This window comes from Ananas comosus, linkage group 12 (genome assembly GCF_001540865.1).
Source record: "Ananas comosus cultivar F153 linkage group 12, ASM154086v1, whole genome shotgun sequence".
Classification (NCBI taxonomy): Eukaryota; Viridiplantae; Streptophyta; class Magnoliopsida; order Poales; family Bromeliaceae; genus Ananas; species Ananas comosus.
In genome coordinates, this window is record NC_033632.1 from 1,056,174 (window position 1) to 1,080,655 (window position 24,482).

The 24,482-nt window shown below is 37.8% G+C and overlaps 3 protein-coding genes across 6 annotated transcripts; all 3 read left to right on the forward strand.

The window, feature by feature from the left end:
* On the forward strand, positions 57–3,459 carry LOC109718554 (selT-like protein). Its single transcript, XM_020244840.1, is given in 5 exon segments — positions 57–269; positions 271–375; positions 495–562; positions 1,816–2,131; positions 3,148–3,459. Coding segments are annotated over 5 exon segments (705 nt in total). The 5' UTR covers positions 57–170; the 3' UTR covers positions 3,265–3,459.
* LOC109718553 (circumsporozoite protein) lies at positions 4,002–7,379 on the forward strand. Of its 4 annotated transcripts, none has more exons than XR_002218475.1 (3): positions 4,002–4,915; positions 6,278–6,492; positions 6,601–6,742. XR_002218475.1 is itself a non-coding variant. In XM_020244836.1 (3 exons), exons 1-3 carry the CDS (start codon positions 4,112–4,114, stop codon positions 6,722–6,724), a joined length of 1,005 nt encoding a protein of 334 aa, XP_020100425.1. In that variant the 5' UTR covers positions 4,002–4,111; the 3' UTR covers positions 6,725–7,379. The 4 variants fall into 4 exon arrangements, 3 of the variants coding, with proteins under 3 accessions (XP_020100425.1, XP_020100426.1, XP_020100428.1); XM_020244836.1 differs by having other exon boundaries at positions 6,278–6,354; positions 6,601–7,379; XM_020244837.1 differs by having other exon boundaries at positions 4,002–4,870; positions 6,278–6,354; positions 6,601–7,379.
* Positions 9,645–24,409, forward strand: LOC109718555 (clathrin heavy chain 1-like). Its single transcript, XM_020244841.1, has 30 exons — positions 9,645–9,936; positions 10,177–10,381; positions 10,867–10,955; positions 11,058–11,136; positions 11,295–11,422; positions 12,270–12,368; positions 12,477–12,585; positions 13,076–13,155; positions 13,244–13,471; positions 13,704–13,769; positions 14,150–14,266; positions 14,822–15,019; positions 15,135–15,251; positions 15,384–15,443; positions 15,527–15,613; positions 15,786–15,869; positions 16,237–16,371; positions 16,463–16,525; positions 16,608–16,712; positions 16,795–16,907; positions 17,003–17,255; positions 18,040–18,176; positions 19,043–19,321; positions 19,711–20,713; positions 21,125–21,610; positions 21,985–22,155; positions 22,247–22,432; positions 23,064–23,186; positions 23,389–23,499; positions 23,783–24,409. The coding sequence occupies exons 1-30, from the start codon at positions 9,892–9,894 to the stop codon at positions 23,963–23,965; spliced, it is 5,139 nt and encodes a 1,712-aa protein (XP_020100430.1). The 5' UTR covers positions 9,645–9,891; the 3' UTR covers positions 23,966–24,409.

The window sequence follows — 24,482 nt, forward strand, 5'->3', positions numbered from 1 at the left end:
TCTGGGCCGGATTGGGCCGACCTTTTTAGTTTTATCGGGTCTCACTTGCACTTACCCCATCAACAGTAGATTCAGAACTCTCGAACGTGTTTGTAAAATCTCTCTCTCTCTCTCTCTCTCTCTCTCTCTCTCTTTCTGTCTCGGAGGAGAGAAGTGGAAGGGCGACGACGATGGATCGGCTGCAGCTGCTGCTTCTAGGGCTACCCCTCTACCTCTTCTTCTCCGACGCCGTCAACCTCTTCACCCCTCGTCCGCCGCCCCCTCCCNCCCCACCCCCACCCCCACCCTCACCAACACCCCTCGTCGTCGTCGTCGGCGGCGGCGTCGTCGCCCTCTCTCCTCCAATCCCCCTCCGATCTCCCCTCCCCTCACCAGGTTTATACTTCTTCTTCTTCTTCTTGTAGAATCTTCTCCTCTTCCCAATCCTCTCTCTCTCTCTCTCTCGTTCTCTCTCATGTGATTTGTATGGGCTCTGTTGCTTGTGGAATCCGCAGATCGGAGTGGGGGCGGTGGGCTACGGCACCACCGTCGAGCTCAAGTTCTGCGCCTCTTGCTCTTACAGGTGAGTTTTCGCATCGTTGCTTTTTGGGCAAAAATTTATGGAGAACCGATCAATTACAGGCCATTTTGGAACACCATTTTGATTTGAGTTTGTTTGTTTGTTTGTTTTTTTTATTGAAGATTGAATTGAGGAGTTGTTAAAATTAAAGTATCCGTAAGATTCTATCTACTAACAATTTAACCAAATCTGCAATCTGCAGTTCCGTCAACTGAAATCATTTTCTGAACTGTTAAATTTAATAGAATTGCCGTCGGATTTAATGAAATCGCCAATTTAACTGATGGAAATAACTTAGTAAAAAGAATTAAAAGCTAAGAGGAAAGAATAGTTTGGGGTTCTATTTCAAAAAGACCTAAAATTAAGATGATCTCTGAACATATTTACCTACTATTTTTTTAAAAAATAGTTTTCTTATTGTTGTTTACTGTTTACTTGGTTTTAATGGAGAATGAATTCGTTTTAAACTAGGATTGCGCTTGAAACTGTGTTTTCAGATGAATTTTCTAATGAATCAAAAGCGGTTGTTTCGTGTGGTATCTGAGTGGAGGCCTTGAGTTCAAATATTTCTAGATGTTTTATCTAATTTCGTCTCATTTATTTTAAAAATTCATGTGTTGTCACAAAATTGTGGTGGAGAGCATTTGGGTGCGAATATTAATCTATTAGCATCAGCTTTTAGAGAAAAATTGTTGCTGTCACAACAACAGGATTAGTAAATATTTATCTAGTAATAAAGGATTTTGATTGAGGTTTCAAGGGATGGATACTATTGTCGACTGTAGTAGATGATTTTTGTTACCAATCATCGCAGGCCGGTGAGGATAATAATTACAAACAATTGTTCCTCTATCGTGCGTATATAGTTCAGTTCACCCAAAATTAACCAGTCGACAATGCCATCACGTTTTTTTTCTTGTCCTCAATTTTGTAGCGGTCCTATATTTGTGTTGGGTTAAAACTGTATGTTATTTGCTTTCCGAGGAAGCATTATTGTCTGTGGTTGGTGCGCCATGTTAGCTCATGCACTGCTGATGTTGCTGCAGTTCACTGTATGGTGGGGATTGAATTGAATTATGAGATGAACTGAGAGCAGATTCACTCGGTGGTGCATGGGCTGATATGTTGGACTAGTTGTAGACGGCAATTTTTCCCTTCCAGGGGACTGATAATTCAAATTTTCTGTTCTCTGCAGGAATTTTGTCTTGTAAAGAAGATCATCACATGATTTTTGTTTCTTAATTAATTTTTTTCAGGGGAACTGCAATGACGATGAAGAAAATGCTGGAAGCTTCATTTCCTGGGATTGATGTAATTCTTACTAATTATCCTCCACCCCTTCCAAAACGCTTGCTTGGCAAGTTAGTCCCTGTTCTTCAAATGGGAGCTATTGGCGTTATAGTGGCCGGCGATCAGATATTCCCTAGATTGGGAATGGCACCACCTGCATGGTATTTCTCCTTGCAAGCCAATAAATTTGGAGCTATTGCCTCAACTTGGCTTTTAGGCAATTTCCTACAGAACTTCCTTCAGAGTTCGGGTGCATTCGAAGTTTACTGCAATGGTGACTTGGTAAAAAGATCTCTGCATTCTTTTTTCTTGACTCTTTACATATTTGGATTAATTTTAATCATTCCCCCAAAAGGTTTGAATATATTGTCGATACCCTCAGCACTTTAGAAGATTACTACTTAATCTTTCAACTTTCATAAATGCTCTTCTTGGAGGGCATTTATGATAAATCTGACACAAATTTTGAAGGGCATTTACGATAGTTACAAGGGCACTTTTTAAGTATGTTGTTCATGCTTTGTGTGAAATGAGTTTTAAATTCACTTTTTGTTGTTCTAGACTGCGTGATTTTTTATGGTTAAAGTTTCAATCTAAGGTATTGATGCTGACAAAGAGATTAGCAATTTTAGTTAATGATTCTGTGTATAAGTATCCTGTTGAAACTATAGGTGCCTATCTTTGTTGTCTAACTGGATATGAATGAAAGAAAGTGATGGTTGACTTATTATTCTCCTCAATGAGGAATACTCTCTCCTTGTTATTTGGTGGATTCATTAAATCTCTCCTGTTGGCTTCCTATCTATTACTAGATATCTGCTATAAAAATGGATGGCCTTGATTAGCTACTAATTCCAATATATTGTCTTATTAAAACCTACTGTGTTTTCATATTGTGGTAGAGTATGCTCCGAAGAATGCCATGAATATTCTGTTTGTAAAGATAATTGAAAAACTGGTCCCAATGTCAGTTGCTGTCGTTGCCTTAAACACTTTATTTACCTGGATTGCTTTCTTCCCATCAATCGTCTGAATGAGATATAGAATATATTTATGATAAGGTCTTTGTTGATTGTCTTTATTGCTATAGATGTTTCCAGTTTTGCCCTAAACATAAACCACGCATACTGTACGGTTTGGCAGTAAAATCGAAACCTTCACAATTTAAGTACTTATTTGAAAATGCACTGTAGTTCAGGTGAGTCGATGCATTTTTACTAAACATAATTGGGTAGTAGTTTGTCGATTTGATTCTTGCCCTCTGTACTGATTTGTTGTATTTCAAATCTCTTTTGCAGGTATTCTCAAAATTGCAGGAGCAAAGATTCCCTAGCGAGTATGAATTGAGAGAACTCATTAAGAGTAGACTGCCTGATTCTCAGTTTGGGAAGAATATTGGAGGAGTTTGGTCCTAGTGGGTTAGGGTTAAGTTTTTGAAATTAAGACTACATCTTGGCATGATGTTGAACATACTAAAGTGAGATATGTGCTTATTTTATTATGCTTACTCTTAACACTGCAGATAATTGGCTGTAAAAGGAGACCTTTTTATTTGTTTCTGAATTTGGTTTACTTATGGTAACAATTTTTGCTGTTCCTTTGATATATTACATCATATGTCGTCTACTCCAAAATCGGTTTTAGTTGCTGCTTGTGTATTACTCGGGGAAAAAAAGGGCCAGTTATTGATTAATTTCTGGTTTTTCTGCTATACTCTTTTGATTTGTATATATATATATATATATAAATTCAAATCAAGAGCAAACCAACTTATGAAAAAAAAAAACCTGATTTTAATTGAACTAAATGCATGAAGTATTGGTTTGGATTGTGGAGTTGATGGTTTTGTTGTGTATAGTCCACTGCAATTAGGTATCTGTTTTTTTTTATATTCTTATTAAGTTTAATATTATATAAATATTTTTTCTAAATTTTACAACAAATAATGCTAGAGGTATCATTATCAATGGCTGTAACTAATAAACTCATTAAGTTTAATAAAATATTTATATCTAAGTTAAATAAAATATAATTTAAATAGAAAAAAAATTAAAATGGGAAAAAGGAAAATTTTAATGGATGGGCTTGTTTCAAATTTCCTTCTAACGGATCACCACCGAGGCACTCACTCAACTAGTCAACTCTCTTTTATCTTCTTCTCATTTTTTTCTTTTTTTTCCTCTTTTTCCCATTTCTCTATCCTCCTCTTCCTCGTGTTTCCATTCGATTCCGAAGTGATCGGAAGTGGAGTTCGGAGCGGAAATGCAATGCTCCCTCTCGCCGCCGAAGTCGAGTTCCAACTGGCTCGATCGCCTCCACGCCTCCAAGGGCTTCTCCATCTCCGCCGATCTCGACCTCGACCGCTTCCTCGCCTCCTCCTCCTCCGACCCTGACCCCAACCCCAATCCCAACCCCAACCCTAACCCTAACCCTAACCCTAACCCTAACCCTCCTTCTCCCCGCAACGCGACCCTCCCCGACCCCCCCACCAAGCGGCGGCGGCGGCGGCGCCCAGCCCCCGCCGCGAACCCTCCGCTCTTCGATCTCATGAGCAGCGTCCTCGCGGAGCTCTTCGTCATGGCAGGACCATCGCCGTCGCAGGCGATCGGAACCCCAGGGGAGAGAAGGAAGAAGAAGAAGAAGAGCTCTCGCAAGCAGGCGAACCCTAAGGCTTGCCCTCCGTCGGCGTCGGCCAGCGCGGCCGCCGATGGCGCCGCCTGTGGCGGTGCTCCGTCTAGCGCCGACAACAGCGTGGCGGAGGAGGCCACGAAGGGTTTGAAGAAGAAGAGGGCCGCGGCCGAGGGGCCGTCGAAGGATTCAGATCTCGCCGGGTATCGGAGGACGGATGTGACGGTGATCGATACGAGCTCGCCGGGGTGGAAATCGGTGAAGCTTATATACAGGAAGGGGAAGGAGTGGAAGGTGCGGGTGAAGAAGCATTGGAATGCATGTCAGAAGAAGAAGAGGACGGTGGGGTTGGTCGGCGAGAAAGGGAAGGAGCAATCGAAGCTCGGATCGAAGGTGCTGGATCTTAAGGAGTTTTCCGCATCCTTGGATCAACTGAGGGTTTTTTCCCTCATCTTTAATTTCTTCTGATGTTTTATACTTGCTCAGAAATGCATCATCTCTTAAGAACTTGTTAGATATCCCCTTGAGCAGCTTTTTGCTGCAGCAGAAGCAGAGAAGCTTCTGCTTTTGAGGCATAGAAGCTTATTTAGGCTTCTCGACCAAGCTAGAAACTCTGTAGCCCCTAAATTATACCAAACATGAACCAAACATTAAATGCTCTTCTTAATATTTTCTTCTACTCACATTGGTTATACCTTGATAATTTATATCCATAAGTGGTTAAAAGAACTGAAGAACCAAAAGCCAAGTCCTACTGACCTGCTGTGGACATGGAAGGGGTTGGAGACATTTCTCGGCCATCCATAAGCTTCCTATATGATCGCACTACAGACTCTCCCGAGGGAAAGTTTGACCATCAACTTTTCTCTCTGTTTAGATGCAAAGTTAGGAAGCGTAGATCAGTTCTAACAACGATTAGTGATTACCCAGAAAAAAAAAATTCTAAGAAGGAAAGCATGTTTTTCAAAAAATTGTGATATCTTGAAATGCATTAGTAATGCCCAATTTTCAATCTAGTGCCTCCTTTGAGATCATTCCATCAATATAGTCACTTTTAAGGCAAGGATTTCTAACTTCTCGAGATTTAATAAGTTCTTTTGTTGGCAATTTTTTAGGGGTTGTTATTTTGTGTATCTGCTAATTTTTACTTAAGGTCATGTTTTTATTTCTACCCTGCTGATTGAAACATGTTTTCCTTGGAGTGTTATGTTATGTGGGAATCTGAAAGTTCAACTGATTGAATGCCTTGACGATTTTACTAACTGGTGAAGTCTAACATGTTATGTAATTGTTGAAGTGTTGCGTCGTACCCTCTGATTTGTAGTGCAAATTTTAAGATGAATACAGTTATGCGAAAGTTGCTCGTTTTTTCCTACTGTGTGCGCTAACATTTTACTTGATTGTGATATAAATATACAGATTGCTTAGAGAAATGAGAACATTGCATATCAATATCATCTTTGCTCATCCGTTTCATATTTCTTTTTCGGCTTTACAAATTTGCTATTTCAACCTATGATAAAATATTAGATTAAGCATTTATTGAGATTTCCAACAATTTATGCTCTGTAGTTCATCACCAACTATTACTGAACTCTAGTTTCTAACATTGAACCAATAGATTTTGGTCTCCATAGGTTGAAAGTTTGGCCACTGCCATGGCTGTGATAACTAAGATATTCTGTTTTGGTTGTCTTCTTTTTGTGTAGCAATACGGGGCTACTTCCTTGAAATCATAGTGATTTCTTACTTTTGCATACTTGATGTTGATTACTTTGTTCTAATGTATTCTCTTTCCAGGATCAGGAAAATGTTCGTGCCAAAGATGGAGACACCTTAAAAGTCTCAGACGATCGAACACGAATCCCTGTGAAGAGGTAGTTGCCCTTGGTGCCGGTTTGGCCCTACTGGAGCTTCTGAAAAAGTGTTTGCTCGAAGAAGCACTTGTTGCTTTATGATTGAAAGCCCTCCTATGACTTAAGGCAGAAGTTTCCAATATAAGCTTCTGCAACTGGGTGCAGCGTCTCACTTCTCCTTATTGTCTCAAACAGAAGCATCAAAGAACAGCTTCTGCTTCTGATCTCTACCTATTTTTTGTATGAATTATTTTTTGCTCATTGCAGGCCAAAATTTTCTAGATCACCGCGGTTATCGGCAGTTAAAAAGTCGTCTCTTCTCCGTATGCAAGTTGTTCCTGTGGGGAAGAACAGCGCGGCATCCTTCAATAAAGGCCCTCACAAGGGATAAACGCCGCTTCGAAGTCCTCCTTTTCTGCGATTGAAACCTCGTAGATTTCGTCTGAAGGGGGGTGGCGAGGTTCAATTTGAAGTGCTTTATTTAAAGTTTTCCGGTGGAAACTGGAGAGATAGGATTTGAAAGCGAGGTTCAACTCGAAGTGCTTTATTTAGTTTTGCCTTGGAGAGGATGAGAATGTGAAATTCGTTCTCTATTTTGGCCCTGACACTCTCTCCAAATCGCCAGCAGAAAAATGAGGAGAAAACCCCATTCGCCTCCGGCATTGGTAATTGTAAGTATACCCGTGCCGGATACAATACATTGAGGTTGGTAATTGTAAAGGCTCATGCATGCCTCTACTTTTCTGTTTGGATCAGTTTCTTAATTTAAATTCTTTTATTTTCTTCGCTATTCGTTTTTGAGCCATCAAACTATTAAGTTTCCACCTTTGATTGCAACAACCAAGATAAGCTCCAGGGTCCCTGTAGTTATTGTGACCTGGTTCTGGTATTATTGTTTCACTTAAATGCTTTAGTACTAGTAATTTTTACGTTGTACTGGTTCAAACCCTCGTATGGAGGATGGGAAAGTGAGAGAGTGCAGTTACTGTGTACGAGTAACGCTGAATTTCTTTTCAATGTACGGAGCCCTTTTTTTTAGGTCATCAGGAAAGAGATGCATCTCCAAACCATTCATTCATGTAATAATAATGACTCTTTTGTTCTTTTTTGAAGAGTAGATGAGTATTAGAAAAATATGTATGCACGCTGGCGCGCGCGCGCATATGTATTATTTATAGGGAAAACTTTAAAAAACTCTCCTGTGGTTTGGTCGTTTCTTATTTTGTCCTCATGTGATTTAAAATGTATCAAATTGCCTCTCTGTGGTTTCGTTTTTATTTTTTCGATAGCTTTTTTGTTAATATTTTATTAAATTATATACAAAAAACTTTAGATATTCATCTAGATTTATTAAATATTCACTTTAGTACCATTTAATTTTAACTTTATTACTGATTTAAAAAAAAAAATAATGAAATTGATATAAAAAAAGAAAAAAAAACTATATGGGGGCAAATTAATATATTTTAAATCACAGGAGGGCAAAATGAGAAACTATGAAACCACATGAGGTTTTTTTGAAGTTTTTCCTATTTATATGTATAGAGAGAGAAAGAGAGTCCAGCAATTATATTTTTGTGAGTATAATTTTTTTTTTTTGTATTTATGAGTTTTTGGTCGTTAGATTTATTCTTTTGATCATTTTCATCCGTTAAATTATATTATTCAACCATCCGTTAGATTATACTATTTAATCAACTATCCACTCATTCCTAGAAGATTACCGTCATTCTAATTGTATATATTTTTATTTAATGACCGAAAACGTATAAGTGCTTAAGGATTTAGACTTATAAGAGTACAGTATCCCTAGTCTCTCTCTCTCTCTCTCTATATATATATATATATAGAATTTGAGTAGTGAATAAGAGCATATTTGGTTGGTGATTGGAATAGAAATAAAAAATAAATTCGGATTGCTTTGGAAGGAAAAATGGAATGAAGAATTATTTAAAAATATTTGGTTCATTATTGAAATGGAAATCAAAATAAAAATTTAAAATTTTTAAAAAAGAATTTTGATTAAAAGATATGAAAGTGATGAAAGGAGTGGAAGTATGTGTTGTTGAAAGAGGATTGTGAATAATTTATTTTAAAATTGGCTAATTTATAATTCAAAGTTGGATTTGGTCTATAAATGGATTTAACCATTTTTATTCCGGAGTGGAATAGAAATCAAAATTTAATTTCTATCAAATAAATGATAATTATCAAAATCAATAAACTTTATTTTGATTTCGTATAATTTAAAATGGATGAACATGCCCTAAATGTAAGAAAATTCCCTTCTAATTACTTTCATACCCACTTTTCTCTCAACTGTCGCGTATAATAAGCGAGGAGTCGCGTGCTTGCCATGCTGTCGCTTTAACTTGGAAGCAATAAAATATACATTTTTGGAATCACTTTAGATATTTATAAAAAGCTGGACAAGTAAAGTTTTGGAATTATTAATTTAGTTTTATAAATTTTAAACTCTCAAACTTACGAATCTAAATTAATATTTTAAGTATTATAGACTTGTTTTGGCTAGTTAACTACTGTAAGCTAATATTTTTGCAGTTAAAACTATTATTTATACTTAAAAAATTTTATTGTGCAAGATTAGCAGAATATAAGTGAAATAGAATATATATATATAAGATTACTTTTATTTTATATATATATATATATATATATATATATATATATATATATATAATTATAGAGTTAAAGAATAGGACTACTGTATTATTAGACATGACAGTCATTATAGTTCTAACTTTCTAACCATTCGTCAATTTTGATGGATGAAAAAAAAAATTGAAGATAAATTCAAAAGAAGAGAAGTTGGGATATCCAATTTCTGCTCAATTTCTTCTCTCTCTTATTCTAACCACCTATCAATTTTGATGGATGACTAGAAAGTTATGAACATGAGAACTGCCGTACTCATAATAGCACAGTAATCGTATTTTAAAAGTAAAAAATAATCAGAAAGAAATTTTGTTAAGAATAGTATTTCTTCTCTCGTGTATATATATATAAAAAATAAACTTTAAACTCAGTAATTTCAAATTTCAAATTTTAATAAATTATTAAGTGGACAATTTTATTATATTTGTTGGAAAATATGGACTAGTGGGCTACCTGAGTCACATATGAAAGCCAGGACATTCGACACTGGTGCGATCACACCACCTCGGTATTCCCAATCTCGAAGCCCAATCCGAATCCCTAGTGACGAAACTCGACCGACGGTCCAGATCAACCGACACTCGCACCGTTTTTTCTATTATTATTATTTTCATTTTCACCCCACCGTTTCCAGCTCATTCACGCTCGTCCTCACTCCCTCCGTCGACGGAATAAAAGGGAGAAGAAGAAGACGCTGCCACTCCTCTGCTTTAAATATTTCGATATTATTATATTCATTGCTCTCTCCTTTTCCTGAGATATCTCTCTCTCTCGATATCGATCTCGATCTCGATCTCGAGCGATCGCTGAGGGGCGATTAAGCCTCAGATCCAGGGGCGATCTCCTTCTTCGCCTTCGCCGAAGCCCTAGCTCGCGATCGCCATGGCGGCGGCCAACGCCCCGATCGCCATGAGAGAGGCCCTCACGGTGAGTATCGCCCCTCGTTAACTGTCCACTGCTCTCTCTCTCTGTCTCTCTTCGATTCCTTCCTCTTCGGCTTGGATTTTTAAGTCGGATTGGAGGTTGAGAGGTGGAGATAGGGTTTCTGAATAGTCGCCGCTGTTTTGATCTCGAGTTCTAGCTTGCATCATGCTGATCTGGTCGAAGAGCTTCGAGATCGTGATCCGTCTCTTTTGATTGTGATGATTCTTCTCTGTTTGGTTTCAGCTTCCGAGCGTCGGCATAAACCCGCAATTCATCACCTTCACGCATGTCACGATGGAATCGGAGAAGTATATCTGTGTCAGGGAGACCTCGCCCCAAAACAGTGTGGTGATCATTGATATGAGCATGCCGATGCAGCCGCTGAGGAGGCCTATCACGGCGGATTCCGCGCTGATGAATCCGAATAGCAGGATTCTAGCTCTTAAAGGTCTCGATTTGATCTCTCTTTCTTTGTCTGCTCATTTTCTCTCTTTTCTGTTCTAGTTTTATTTCCTTTCTGTTGCACTGATTAAGGAGTTCATTTGTACTTTATAATGCTTTCGGTCTTGTGCTATTTCGTCTCCCTTTGATACTTAGTAAATAGCATTTGATAGTTTAGATTAATTTTGTAGGATTTGAATCACCTACGACTACGAGTATCTTCCGCACATGCTATTATGATTTGTTTCCATATATGCTGTGAATTAACTACATCATGTCTTATCCTTCACACAGTGATTGGCACCACCAAATACATATTTAAACGGCCTAATAGCGTTATGGTTATTTCCACTTCATAAGTTATTAGCTTGACAGGGATGAAGTATTGAGCAATACTGTGAAAAGTTGATGTTGGCACAATACAATACATGGATCAGAGAATATTCAATCCAAGGGATGGTTACCTTATCTCATCCTTTATGAATTTTGCAGCTCAAATACCAGGAACTGTTCAGGATCACCTACAAATTTTTAATATTGAAATGAAGACTAAAGTGAAATCTCATCAGATGCCTGAGCAGGTAAGCTTGCTACAACTTTAAATATACAGAGTAATAGTATCGTTTTTTTCTGCAGAAAAAAATTCACTAGTCAGCGGACTGATTTGTTATTCTGGTGTGTAGGTTGTATTTTGGAAGTGGATTACCCCAAAGATGTTAGGGCTGGTTACACAAACCTCAGTGTACCATTGGTCAATAGAAGGTATGCCAGCTTTTGGAGTACATGCACTACCTTTTTCGTTGTTTAAGCTAAATCTCTGTTTTCTTTCTTTTTCACTTTGATGATCAGTATCATCATGCTAGATTTTTAGTTACTTTTTAGAGTAATGTTACTAAAGGTTTATTAAATCTTATATACAGGAGATTCAGAACCTGTTAAAATGTTCGATAGGACTGCTAATCTGGCAAATAATCAGATCATCAACTACCGTTGTGACCCCACAGAAAAATGGCTAGTTTTAATTGGAATTGCGCCAGGTGCTCCTGAGGTATGCTTATATTAACTTTATTTTTTGAGTGACACACGGCATCATTCTTGAGGGGAACTTTTTTAATGGCAACGACAAGAACTTTCTGTGAGCAATTACTTTTATTATAGATCACAAAATCTTAACATTGATCAAGCCGTGCTGCTATATGTCTGTACATATAAAAGAATCGCATAAAATTATCACATGAAATTGGTAGTCAAGATCCGTAAGACCTTCACTTGATCTAAAACTTCACTCCAATAAATGCTGAAGCGCACTATCGCAATATAAAAAAAACATTAATACTCACTTAAAACAAATCCTGGTAACAACAAAACTTTCCATATCATTTTGTATCTATAATGAGAGATACAGACTGTGGTATGTAGTAATCGAACTGCTGGTAGCCCTGTTCGTGTTTATTTTCTATGATTCAATAAGTTGATCAGTTTATGAGCAAGAATTTTTGAACATTTTTGACAAGGTCAAATTTTAATATTTATCGTAATATCATTTGGCTATTGCCTGATAGTTACTGGTTGGACATACTTCACGACAGTTTATCATATTTGGTTGTAAACACTTAAAAATCATTTGACAAGGTCAATTGACCCCTCCGCCTCGTAAGCACTTAAATCATTTGGCAGGTGAAAAGTCAATTTACCACTCTTCTTTGTCAGTTCTTGGAGCTTTCTGATGCGTATTTTTTATTGCACAGCTGCCTTTTGCTTTTGTTGCTTACTTTATAGTTGATGCTTCCTCATCTTAGTCTTATGCTACTCAAGCCATTTACCTTCTTATTTGTCCATTGTCGATCTTTCTTGTCTTGTTCAATGAATCTCATGAGTTTGGATGTCAACTACAGAGACCACAACTGGTCAAAGGAAGCATGCAGCTCTTTTCTGTCGACCAGCAGCGCAGTCAGGCACTTGAAGCACATGCTGCATCCTTTGCTACATTCAAGGTGATATTAGAATCTTCCTTTCTGCTTGTTGCTTTGATGGGTTTTTGCACTTTGAGGTACATATTCTTATGCATCCAGTGTTGGCTGCACACCCTCTTATTTATTCAGGTTGCTGGCAACGAGAAACCCTCTGTTCTAATTTGTTTTGCCTCAAAGACCAGCAACGCTGGACAGATTACTTCAAAATTGCATGTCATTGAACTTGGTGCACAACCAGGTTTGTATTGTGTGTGCTTGCGTGTGTTTCAAATATAGACTAGTTTGTTGGAAATTTTTTGTGCAGCTCTTTGACTTGTCATGCAATTTCAAGAAAGTCTTGAACTTTCCATCTTTTCATATAAATCCACTTCACTTTTGAGTTTTTCTTACATAAAAGACTATACATAGGTACACTTACAAACGACATATTTATAGCTTAAAGATATATGTGAAAAGATGAAAAGTTAGGGAATTTCTTGAAACTCCTGTGTAGTCAGGGACTTCACTATAAATTTCCCCTCTGTTTTTTGTATTAGATTTTTTTAAAATTATTTTTTGCTTCTTCTCCATCATTTTGGTGAGAATAGATCTTAAATATTCTTATGCTTTTTCACTTGCTACCAGGTAATTAGCTAAATAATCTTTTCAGATCATTCAAGTGAATCTTTCTCGTCACCTTTTACCCTCCTCATTCCTCTTATTCTCAAGGTAAATTGTCTTTTTATTAGGGAAGCCTGGTTTTACGAAGAAACAAGCAGATCTGTTCTTCCCACCAGATTTTGCTGATGACTTCCCTGTTGCAATGCAGGTAGAAAATTCACCCTACTTTATTGTATTTTAAATGAAAGATTACCTCCTTAAGATCACATTATTGATCAAGATAATTTATTTCACAGATCTCACAGAAGTACAGTTTGATATTTGTGATCACAAAGCTTGGACTTTTATTTGTGTATGATTTGGAGACAGCAGCAGCAGTCTACAGAAACCGTATCAGTCCAGATCCTATATTTTTGACTGCAGAAGCTTCAGCTAATGGTGGCTTTTATGCTATTAATAGGAGGGGACAGGTTCTGCTTGCCACTGTCAATGATGCCACTATTGTGCCTTTCATTAGCGGTCAAGTATGTATGCTGGCAAATTATCTTTGTGTTGGTTGAAATATATGGGCACACCCCCCAACTATCAGTCATTTGGACTTATTTTATTTCAAATCCAACAAATTGAAGTTCAGGGACCTATACTTAAATGACATATGGTTGGGTGTTGCCTACACTATACACATTTTGTAACTAGTTTGGTTATTAACAATGTCTTATTATAAGAGGTCATTTATGATTTTTATGCCAATTTCAGTTGAATAATCTGGAGCTTGCTGTGAACATTGCCAAACGAGCGAATCTTCCAGGAGCAGAGAACCTGGTAAAAATATCTCCATTTTTACGTTGTTTTCTGTCTTTCTTTTTTTTGTTTATTTTTCTTTCAGCTACTCATTATGAAGTATTTATATTATGCCTAAATTAATGTGGTATAGTATTTTCCTTGTCTGTTTCTTGTTTTTTTCGTTTTCTACAAGATTTAAAGAAGAATTCTTCAATAATTGATGGCATATGCTACTTAATAAACTACTTATTACATGTCTTTTGGACTTCTTTGTTTGTAATACCTGCTTCCTATGATTCTTATTATTTGCTTTACTATTTATAGGGAGAATTATAGTTTTTTATAATACATTTTTGTGCATTTTCTTACCTCCAGTGTTTATGTAATATTGGAACTCCACCCTTGCTTTCTGTGAGCAGGTTGTGCAGAGATTCCAGGAACTGTTCTCACAGACAAAGTACAAGGAAGCTGCCGAGCTTGCTGCAGAATCTCCACAGGGCATACTTCGGACACCTGAGACGGTTGCAAAGTTTCAGGCAACTACCTTCCTTTCCCTTTTGTGCTCTTCTTTGGCTTCGTTTCTGCATATTTTCAGTTAGTAAACTTAGTAGCGTGCAAAGCAGCTACGTTCTTGGCATCTAGTATGATTTAATTTTTCCTCGACATTGTTTCCCAATTTTTTTCGGGCAATATGAGGTGGCTAGAGATCAAACTGAATAGTGGAAAAAACAAACACAATGTTTATAACCAACTGTCATCCTGGTATCTATCTATTTAGAAAATGCTTCAGGAGGCCATAGCAAAATAATGCAAGAGAGGATACTCCCATGAAATATACCAGGCCCCATGGAACTTATCTGCCTCGAAGGTTGCAAAATATTGTTCTTTTTGTCTTCATGTTTGAAGCTCAATTAAGCTAGAAAAAGTAAGTGAAACCGAATCCTGTCATTTCTAGGTAGTTTTACTATGCTTAGGAGTTTCATTCTGCATACTCTTCACAAGTAAAGAAGCTGCTATCTCTATTTAACTTTAACAGTGTCTCAATCTCGAAAATAACTTAATTGAAAGCTAATGTTCTATACCTGATGCAGAGTGTTCCTGTACAAGCTGGACAAACTCCGCCTCTATTGCAGTATTTTGGAACATTGTTAACTAAGGGAAAGCTAAATGCTTTTGAGTCTTTAGAGTTATCGCGCCTTGTTGTGAATCAAAACAAAAAGAATCTGTTGGAGAATTGGTTGGCTGAGGACAAGCTTGAGTGCAGTGAAGAACTTGGAGATCTTGTCAAGGTATGATTGCCAGTTTTGCTGAAAGCACTTATTTTGTTTCACTTTTTCATTCATCATTTCTTCTGTGTGGCTATGGTTGACGTGTTTTTGTACTCGGAAACTTCTCTGTTTGTAGACTGTGGACAATGATCTTGCGCTGAAAATTTACATAAAAGCAAGGGCTACTCCAAAAGTCGTTGCTGCTTTCGCTGAACGAAGGGAGTTTGACAAGATTCTTATTTACTCCAAGCAGGTTGTCTTCCATTATCATACAAGTAGTTATGGTCTTCCATTTGTTACTCGTTAAAAAAACGTTAGCGTTAAATTGCAGGTATTAAGCTTTACCAACGGTAACCCCTGAAAATTTGACTTCTCTATGATACAGGTTGGGTACACTCCGGATTATCTTTTTCTTCTCCAGACTATTCTGAGGTCAGATCCCCAGGTAATTGTTAAATATGGATTTCATAGATAAATTATTTGTTGAATCCTTTTAGCTTTTTTTGCTAACCAAAGATTGTATGGCAGGGAGCTGTTAACTTTGCTCTTATGATGTCACAAATGGAGGGCGGTTGTCCAGTGGATTATAATACAATCACTGATCTCTTTCTTCAGGTGAGTTCACATTCTGAAATAATAATTTATAGTTATATAGATGGTCAACCATTTAGTCCATGAACAAACGGGATGTTGACTCTCCAAATTAACTTGTTCCTTTTTGGGTTTTTTTTTTTTCTTTTTTTTTAAAACTTTTCTTTCTTTCTTTCTTTTTTTGGGGGGACTGTAGAGAAACATGATCAGAGAAGCAACAGCCTTCTTATTAGATGTGTTGAAGCCAAACCTGCCTGAGCACGCCTTTCTTCAAACCAAGGTAACACATATTTTTTCCCCAATATATGGGCCTGTTCCTCCCAGCTGAATTTTCTACAGAAGCGTTCTTTGAGTAGAGTTATTCAAGAAGCATGCAATAGCCTTTTTGACCAAAATATCTTCAACAGCTTCTCGCTGCAGCAGAAGCTTCATATATTGGAACTTCTGCTTGTAATGTCCAAAAGCTCATTTTAGCCTCCCACCATATTGTAGAATCTTAGACCATATGTCTAGCAAATGCTTGCTTTCAGAAGCTTCTGCTTCCTGAAATTGAAAAGCTGTGCTAGAAAGGCCAAACAGGCACTAATTATGTTTTATATTGGATATTACCCAACTTGTTTTCTATGTTTACTTTTTTGATATTTCAGGTTTTAGAGATCAATCTAGTTACATATCCGAATGTTGCTGATGCTATTTTAGCTAACGGGATGTTCAGCCATTATGATCGCCCGCGTATAGCTCAGCTGTGTGAAAAGGCTGGCTTATATTTGCGAGCCCTTCAGGTCATATGGTTTTCCTGCATTACTTATAATATTGTGTAAAGCTTTTATATTCTATGACTATTTATTTAAATTGTTCATTCTTATTTTGCAGCATTATACAGAGCTCCCAGATATCAAACGTGTTATTGTGAATACTCATGCCATTGAGCCACAGGTTTGTTATCTCAGATTACAATTTTTTTTTTCCTTTTTTTCCTTCATTTTCTGCTCTAAATAATGTATACTTTATTTTGTAGGCCTTGGTGGAGTTTTTTGGTACCCTGTCGAGGGAGTGGGCATTAGAGTGCATGAAGGACCTTTTACTAGTCAATCTGAGAGGAAATCTACAAATAATTGTTCAGGCAAGCCTTATTCTTACTGTTGTTCAAATGGTAATGCCGGTCACCTTTTGGACATCTGGTTGTAATATCATATTTTGTTCAGACTGCCAAAGAATACTCTGAGCAGTTGGGTGTGGACGCGTGCATAAAATTATTTGAGCAATTTAAGTCCTATGAAGGTCTTTACTTCTTCTTGGGGTCATATTTGAGTTCCAGGTACATTTGTCTGCAAGTGAAACTTTCCTTGGTGTCACTTTCTTTTTAGGCACTGCGATTTATATTATCTTTTTCTTATTCTTTTGCCCTAACAGTGAAGATCCAGAGATCCATTTTAAGTACATTGAGGCGGCAGCAAGAACTGGACAAATTAAAGAAGTTGAACGGGTTACAAGGGAATCTAATTTCTATGACCCTGAGAAAACAAAGAACTTTCTAATGGAAGCAAAACTCCCCGATGCACGGCCTCTCATAAATGTTTGTGATCGTTTTGGTTTTGTTCCTGATTTGACACACTACTTGTATACCAATAACATGCTTCGGTATATTGAGGGCTATGTACAAAAGGTAAGAATTTTACTTTTTTCTTTTTTTGGGAACTCTGTCATTTTTTATATACTGCATATTCAATTCTTAAAATTAAGTCAAAAAGCTCAGTTAAGGGTCTGTGTGGCCTGTTGCTTCTGCAGGATTGATGTTTGAGTAGAGTTATTTGGAGAAGCACCAACATCTTTTTTCAATCCATAAAAAAAATCCCTGTGTTACCACAACTTCTTTTAGGAATGCCAAAGCCTGTTTCAACTAGGGATGTCAACGGGTCGGATTCGGGGCAGATTTTCAAAAACCCGAACGCAAATCCGACCAAAAACCCGAAACCCGAAACCCGGACCTGAACCCGAACCCAAAAATCCGAACCCGAAACAATTATTTCTCTTTTTCAATATTTCAAAATATATTACATTAAATCTAAAATTTTAAAATACACATTCAAATATAACATCAAAGTTTTATATACATAGTATATATAATGTAAAAATAAATTCGGGTTCAGGTTGGGTGGGGTATAGTCAAAATTCATATCCGAATTTATATCCGTCGGGTTTTTATTTTTGATATCCATATCCGAAACCATATCCGTTTAGCATCGGGTAAATCCGCTCCTTCCGGATTCGGGTTCGGATAAAATTTTGGGTATCCGTATCCATTGACATCCCTAGTTTCAACAAAAGCCCGACTACTGCTTCTCCAATACAGAACCTGTTCCATAAACTAGTTAAAAAAGGCACTAAGATGATAACTAACAACTATTCCACATAGAGTTCGAAGTTGTTAACTCTTACTGCTTGTATAGGTGAACCCTGGCAATGCTCCTTTGGTCGTAGGCCAGCTGCTCGATGATGAGTGCCCTGAAGACTTCATTAAAGGCCTCATTCTTTCTGTCCGTTCTCTCCTTCCAGTTGAGCCACTTGTGGAAGAATGTGAGAAGAGGTTTGTGGATCTTACATAGTGCTGCTAATTGGCCTGGACCATCCTAGAGCCTATAAGGCTGGGACTGTTTTTCAAGGATTTAAGTGCCGTGGTATGGGGCCGTGCCGAGAACTTAATGGCACTATGTGTGCTGTGCTATGCCAATGTGTGCCGGTCATAAAAATGCTTGTGTGCTGACACATTGTGACGTCAAGTATTTATTTTCTTTGGCACTAATATATTTTAATTGCTTACTGTATATGTTAAGCCATTTTTGTATTTCATTGAGATAACTTGTTAATTTCAAAGAAAAGATGATGTTGAGTCATGCCATCGGCATGGGGGGAGTCATATCGTGCTGATATCTTGTCGGCACGGTTGGCACGACCCGTTCAACGGGAACTTAAAACCTTGATGTTTTAATCTTGAAATGGGCCAACCGAACCCCATTACAGTTCAGCTTATTAAATGGGTGCAGTTCAGTTTGGATTTTGAGGAAAAGTAGAATCAAACTGTGATTTTCTCTTTGTATAAAATCTGAACTGAAACAGAATTGAGCATATATGGAAACTAAACTCAATATGAAACTGGAATATTCAGTTATATCACTCGGTTCAATTTCCGGGTAAATTAAAAAAATTCAGTATCTTTGACCTATAAGTGCTTTTAGTGTCTGTGCTCCCTTTGCCTCCTAAGAGTCTAAGGTTCGAAATTAGTGTACTGCAATTTAATCTGTAATATAAAAATATCATAAATTCATGGAAGATTTCAAATCAGGTTCATTGTTTTCTTGGTTCATTTGGTTTTCTTGCCCATCATACTTAGTATTTCTAGCTAACAACTTCTCTTGTGTAATACTTTTTTTGACTTCGCTAAATTTGGTACAGGAATCGACTGAGATTACTTACCCAATTCTTGGAGCATCTCGTGAGTGAAGGGAGCCAGGATGTGCACGTCCATAATGCTCTGGGGAAGATTATCATAGACAGCAACAACAATCCTGAGCATTTTCTCACTACTAATCCCTACTATGATTCGCGTGTTGTGGGAAAATATTGTGAAAAGCGGGATCCTACCCTTGCTGTTGTTGCTTATAGACGTGGACAGTGTGATGATGAACTAATAGATGTCACCAACAAAAACTCGTTGTTCAAGTTGCAGGCTCGGTATGTAAAACTATCTTCCCCCCGCAGCACACCCCACCCCCACAATTGAGACCGTAGTCACAATATCTTCTTTTTCTTTTTTCTTTAATTAAAAAATTGTAACAGCTCTCTGATTTGACTGGTGGAAAAATTGTCCGAGCTATTTGATAGTGAGTGTTGAATAAAAATTCACAAAACATTATGAATTGTCTATGCATGTTTCAAGTAACCAGAGACATTTAGCAATTGTTCACTTGTAAGATAAGATGATTATATCAAACATTTTAGTTTAATATATTCTTTTCTATCAGCCAGACTGCTTCCTATTTTTCCAGTTTTACTGAATTTTGGCCGAACATCCAAACTTCTGACAATCTTCATCACTAATGATTTCATCAAATCAATGACAGATATGTGGTGGAAAGAATGGATGGTGATCTGTGGGAGAAAGTTCTTCAACCCGAGAATGAATACAGAAGACAACTGATTGATCAAGTTGTTTCCACTGCTTTACCCGAAAGCAAAAGCCCTGAACAAGTCTCTGCTGCCGTCAAAGCCTTCATGACTGCTGATCTTCCACACGAACTGATTGAGCTCCTTGAAAAGATTGTCCTTCAAAACTCTGCCTTTAGTGGGAATTTCAACCTGCAAAACCTGCTTATTCTTACCGCCATTAAAGCCGATCCTTCGAGGGTTATGGACTACATTAATCGCCTCGACAACTTCGATGGGCCTGCAGTTGGAGAAGTCGCCGTTGAAGCCCAGCTTTACGAAGAAGCCTTTGCCATTTTTAAGAAGTTCAACTTAAACGTTCAAGCAGTAAATGTCCTTTTGGATAACATTCAAAGCATAGAGCGAGCAGTAGAATTCGCATTTAGAGTAGAGGAAGAAGCTGTATGGAGCCAGGTGGCAAAAGCTCAGTTAAGAGAAGGATTAGTAAGCGACGCTATTGAATCTTTCATTCGTGCAGATGATGCTACACAGTTCCTCGATGTTATTAGTGCTGCTGAGGGTGCGAATGTCTACCACGACTTGGTAAAGTATTTGCTAATGGTGAGGCAAAAGGCAAAGGAGCCGAAGGTGGATGGTGAATTAATTTATGCATATGCGAAGATCGATAGGCTTTCTGAAATAGAAGAATTTATCCTTATGCCGAACGTTGCTAATCTACAAAGTGTCGGTGATCGGTTGTTCGATGATGGCCTTTATGAAGCAGCTAAGATCATATTTGCTTTTATCTCTAATTGGGCCAAGTTGGCTTGCACGCTTGTTAAGCTGAAGCAGTTCCAAGGTGCAGTGGATGCAGCTCGAAAAGCGAACAGCTCAAAGACGTGGAAAGAGGTTTGCTTTGCTTGTGTTGATGCTGAGGAGTTCCGCCTGGCCCAAATATGTGGTTTGAATATAATTGTACAGGTATCTTCTTTTTCCTCTTTCTACATATTTTATCACGTTTGATGCCTCATCTCTAGATTAATTATAGGGTATTTGCATCGATGTATTGCTGCAAAATCATTTACTGATATATATGCACCTGTAAAATCTTAATATTCATTAGCACTTTCTTAAAAAAAAAAAAAGATATTGAGTTGGGGATTCATCCAATTCATGAGAAAAGCTGGTTCCATATTAGAATGTGTTTTTTAAAGAGGGCATCTTTGTAAGTTCAAGGGTATATATAAGAAATTAAGTTTTGGTAGTGCATACATGAAAATTTTTAAACTTTGCAGGCTTACACTAATGTAAAACTATATAAGTTTATAGGGGTATGTATGAAGGACCTGATTAGCTAAATTGTATCATAATCTGTTGATCTGTGTGTTCTAGGTTGATGACTTGGAAGAGGTTAGTGATTACTACCAAAACAGAGGATGCTTTAACGAGCTAATCTCTCTCATGGAGAGCGGCCTAGGGTTGGAACGGGCCCACATGGGCATATTTACGGAGTTGGGAGTTCTCTATGCTCGTTATCGCCCTGAGAAGCTAATGGAACACATTAAACTCTTCTCAACCCGTCTCAACATTCCTAAACTTATTCGTGCTTGTGATGAGCAACAACATTGGAAGGAGCTCACTTACCTGTATATTCAGTATGATGAATTTGACAATGCGGCGACCACTATTATGAACCATTCGCCCGACGCATGGGACCACATGCAGTTCAAAGATGTTGCAGTTAAAGTCGCAAATGTTGAGTTATACTACAAGGCGGTGCATTTCTACTTGCAGGAGCATCCAGATTTAATTAACGATCTTCTTAATGTCCTTGCTCTTCGTGTGGACCATACGCGTGTCGTGGATATAATGCGTAAGGTTGGTTTAGGAATTTAAGATTGTTTACCAGTTTGGTCCACCTAGAGATTCCGGAGTTCTGTTTGCATAGAGCTGTTCAAAGAAGTACTAAAAGCATTTTATGAAATTGCATCAGCAACTTCTTGCCTTTTATTTCAGCATAAGCAGAAGCTTCGAATTGGAGCTTCTGCTATTGGGGCCCTAATTGCTCATTTTATTCTCTCTATGGAAGAAGCCCTGAAACGTTGTTAGCAAATTGTGGCTTTTTGAAAGCTTCTGCTTTTAAAGTAAAGAAGTTGTTTCAAAAGCTAGGCAGAAAAATGCGCACTAGGAGTTATCGTTCCTGCCACATCTCGAGTTTAACTTCTGTCACTCTTTTTTTCTTTTGGTTTCAGGCTGGTCACTTACATCTGGTGAAGCCATACATGGTTGCAGTACAAAGCAACAACGTGGCTGCTGTCAACGAAGCATTGAATGAAATCTACGTAGAGGAGGAGGACTATGAACGCCTACGTGAATCAGTCGATATGCACGATAACTTTGATCAGATAGGCCTGTCACAAAAGGTAAAATTGCCACAAGTTTGGCAATTTTTCTAGTTGCATTTGAGATCGAGGTATCATAACAAATTGCATAATCATCTTCTTTTGTTTCTAGATTGAAAAACACGAGCTTCTCGAAATGAGGCGCATTGCTGCATATATCTACAAGAAAGCCGGGAGGTGGAAGCAGTCCATTGCTCTGTCCAAGAAAGACAACTTGTACAAAGATGCCATGGAGACATGCTCCCAATCTGGTGACCGCGAGCTCTCTGAGGAGTTGCTTGTTTACTTCATTGAGCAGGTATGCTTTTATTTGCTACTATATGGGCAAGTGCATATTGAACTTTAAGAATATTCCAGCTTTTTATGTAGTATGCTTCTCAAGTGAGATATAAAAGTTTTTTTAAAAGATGTTTTATTGTTAAAAGTTGTTGGTAAAACATTTTTGGTTAAATGCTACTTCTTGAAAAAGATGTTTCATTGTTGAAAGTTGTTGGTAAAACCTTTTTGGTTAAATGCTACTTCTTGAAAATGTAGTTTCTGCTGTTCTTATATACAAAATTAAGTATTGGTACTATGCATCTGCTGACATTTTAAACAGCAATAGTCCTGACTGATTTAGAAAAAGATGAAATTGCTTCAGTTAGTTTTGTAAAGAACTACATTTGAACCACTCAAAAGTGAAAATGGTAGTATGTTGCAGTTGGTCCAGTGGTTCACTGTTTCCTTACGGAATGAAAGGTGAATCATTTAGGAAACATGTGAATGTTCTGATGAGGAAACATTTCTTGCAGCATCTGTCACCATAAATACTCATAAGATTATTTTGTTTGAATTTTCTTGTTGAAGAAATTATCAATATGGTCCTCTCTTAAACGCTATTCTTTACTCTTCAAGAAGCATCTAGTGATTTTCCTGATTTTGCACTGCAGGGAAAGAAGGAATGCTTCGCATCGTGCCTCTTCATTTGTTATGACTTGATCCGGCCTGATGTTGCCCTTGAACTCGCATGGATGAACAATATGATCGACTTTGCTTTTCCATACCTCTTGCAGGTAACTTTTGAGTTTCTACCGTGGGGCAGATTATTTTGCAAATATTGCTGGAACATAGATGCAAATATATAATATCATAGCGATATATAAACAATAACTCTTTACTTCCAATACTTGGTGGTTTTTTTTTTGTTATCTACCGTTAAACCTGTACGTAATCTAGTAGCAGTAAATTTTCTGAGAAAATGACTTCTATCTTCAGTTTATTCGCGAGTACACTGGCAAAGTTGACGAACTAATGAAGGACAAGATCGAAGCACAAAGCGAAGTGAAAGCTAAAGAGAAGGAAGAAAAGGATCTGGTCGCTCAACAGGTACTTGAAATTGCATCCGGATTGTTGTCTTCATGGCTTAAGCTGTTTGGGCTGAAGTGAGCTTCAGCTGAAATTGCATCTGAATTGCTTTGTCTTCCAACCCTAATAGCAGCCTTATGCTTTGTTAGGCAAAAGTTTCGGATGTTTTTTTTTGCCGAATGTCTTGCTGCTGTGTCTTAGATTACAAAAGCTGTTTGAAAAGCCATACCTGATAAACACACCACTTTTCTATTGCACACAGGATAACGGCATTGTTTTTTCTTTCGTTCTTCTTGTTTTGCAGAATATGTATGCACAGTTGCTTCCTCTTGCTTTGCCGGCCCCACCAATGCCTGGCATGGGCAGTGGGCCCGGCATGACCGCACCCTTCACAGCTCCGCCGCCAATGGGTGGGATGGGGATGCCGCCAATGCCAATGCCAATGCCAATGCCCCCTTTTGGCATGCCTCCTATGGGAACCTACTAAAAGATCGATTTCTGCTTCACAATGTGAGAAGAGAGAGAGAGAGAGAGATTGTCAGAGAGAGGAGAGAGCCCGAGGTGTGCTTTTGACTCTTCTTATGACACTGACTGTGAAGCTTCCATATTCCTACTTGGATTTTAATGCAGGGGACAACTTTCGACCGAATTTTGGCTACCTTACTGAGGTTCAACTTGAGTGGGTTTTTGAAATAGGTTCTGGTTAGGTACGAAGTACGAACTTTTTGTATCATTTGTATAGGTATATTTTATGTGTCTATTAAGCCTTAGGTTTTGGTGATTTACAGTGAGACATGATTCGGTTGTATCATTAGCTTTAGTTTATATTGTGTTTCATATTGTTCTAGTACCTGTGCTTGTGAGAATTCTCGATGCTGGCATGATTAAACTTTATATCTTATTTATAACACAAAAATAAACCAATATGTAATTTTTCCCCCGTCTGTGGATTGTTCATTATAGTGAAATGATCGAAGGAAAATGCTAGTTGTTTACCTATAAAA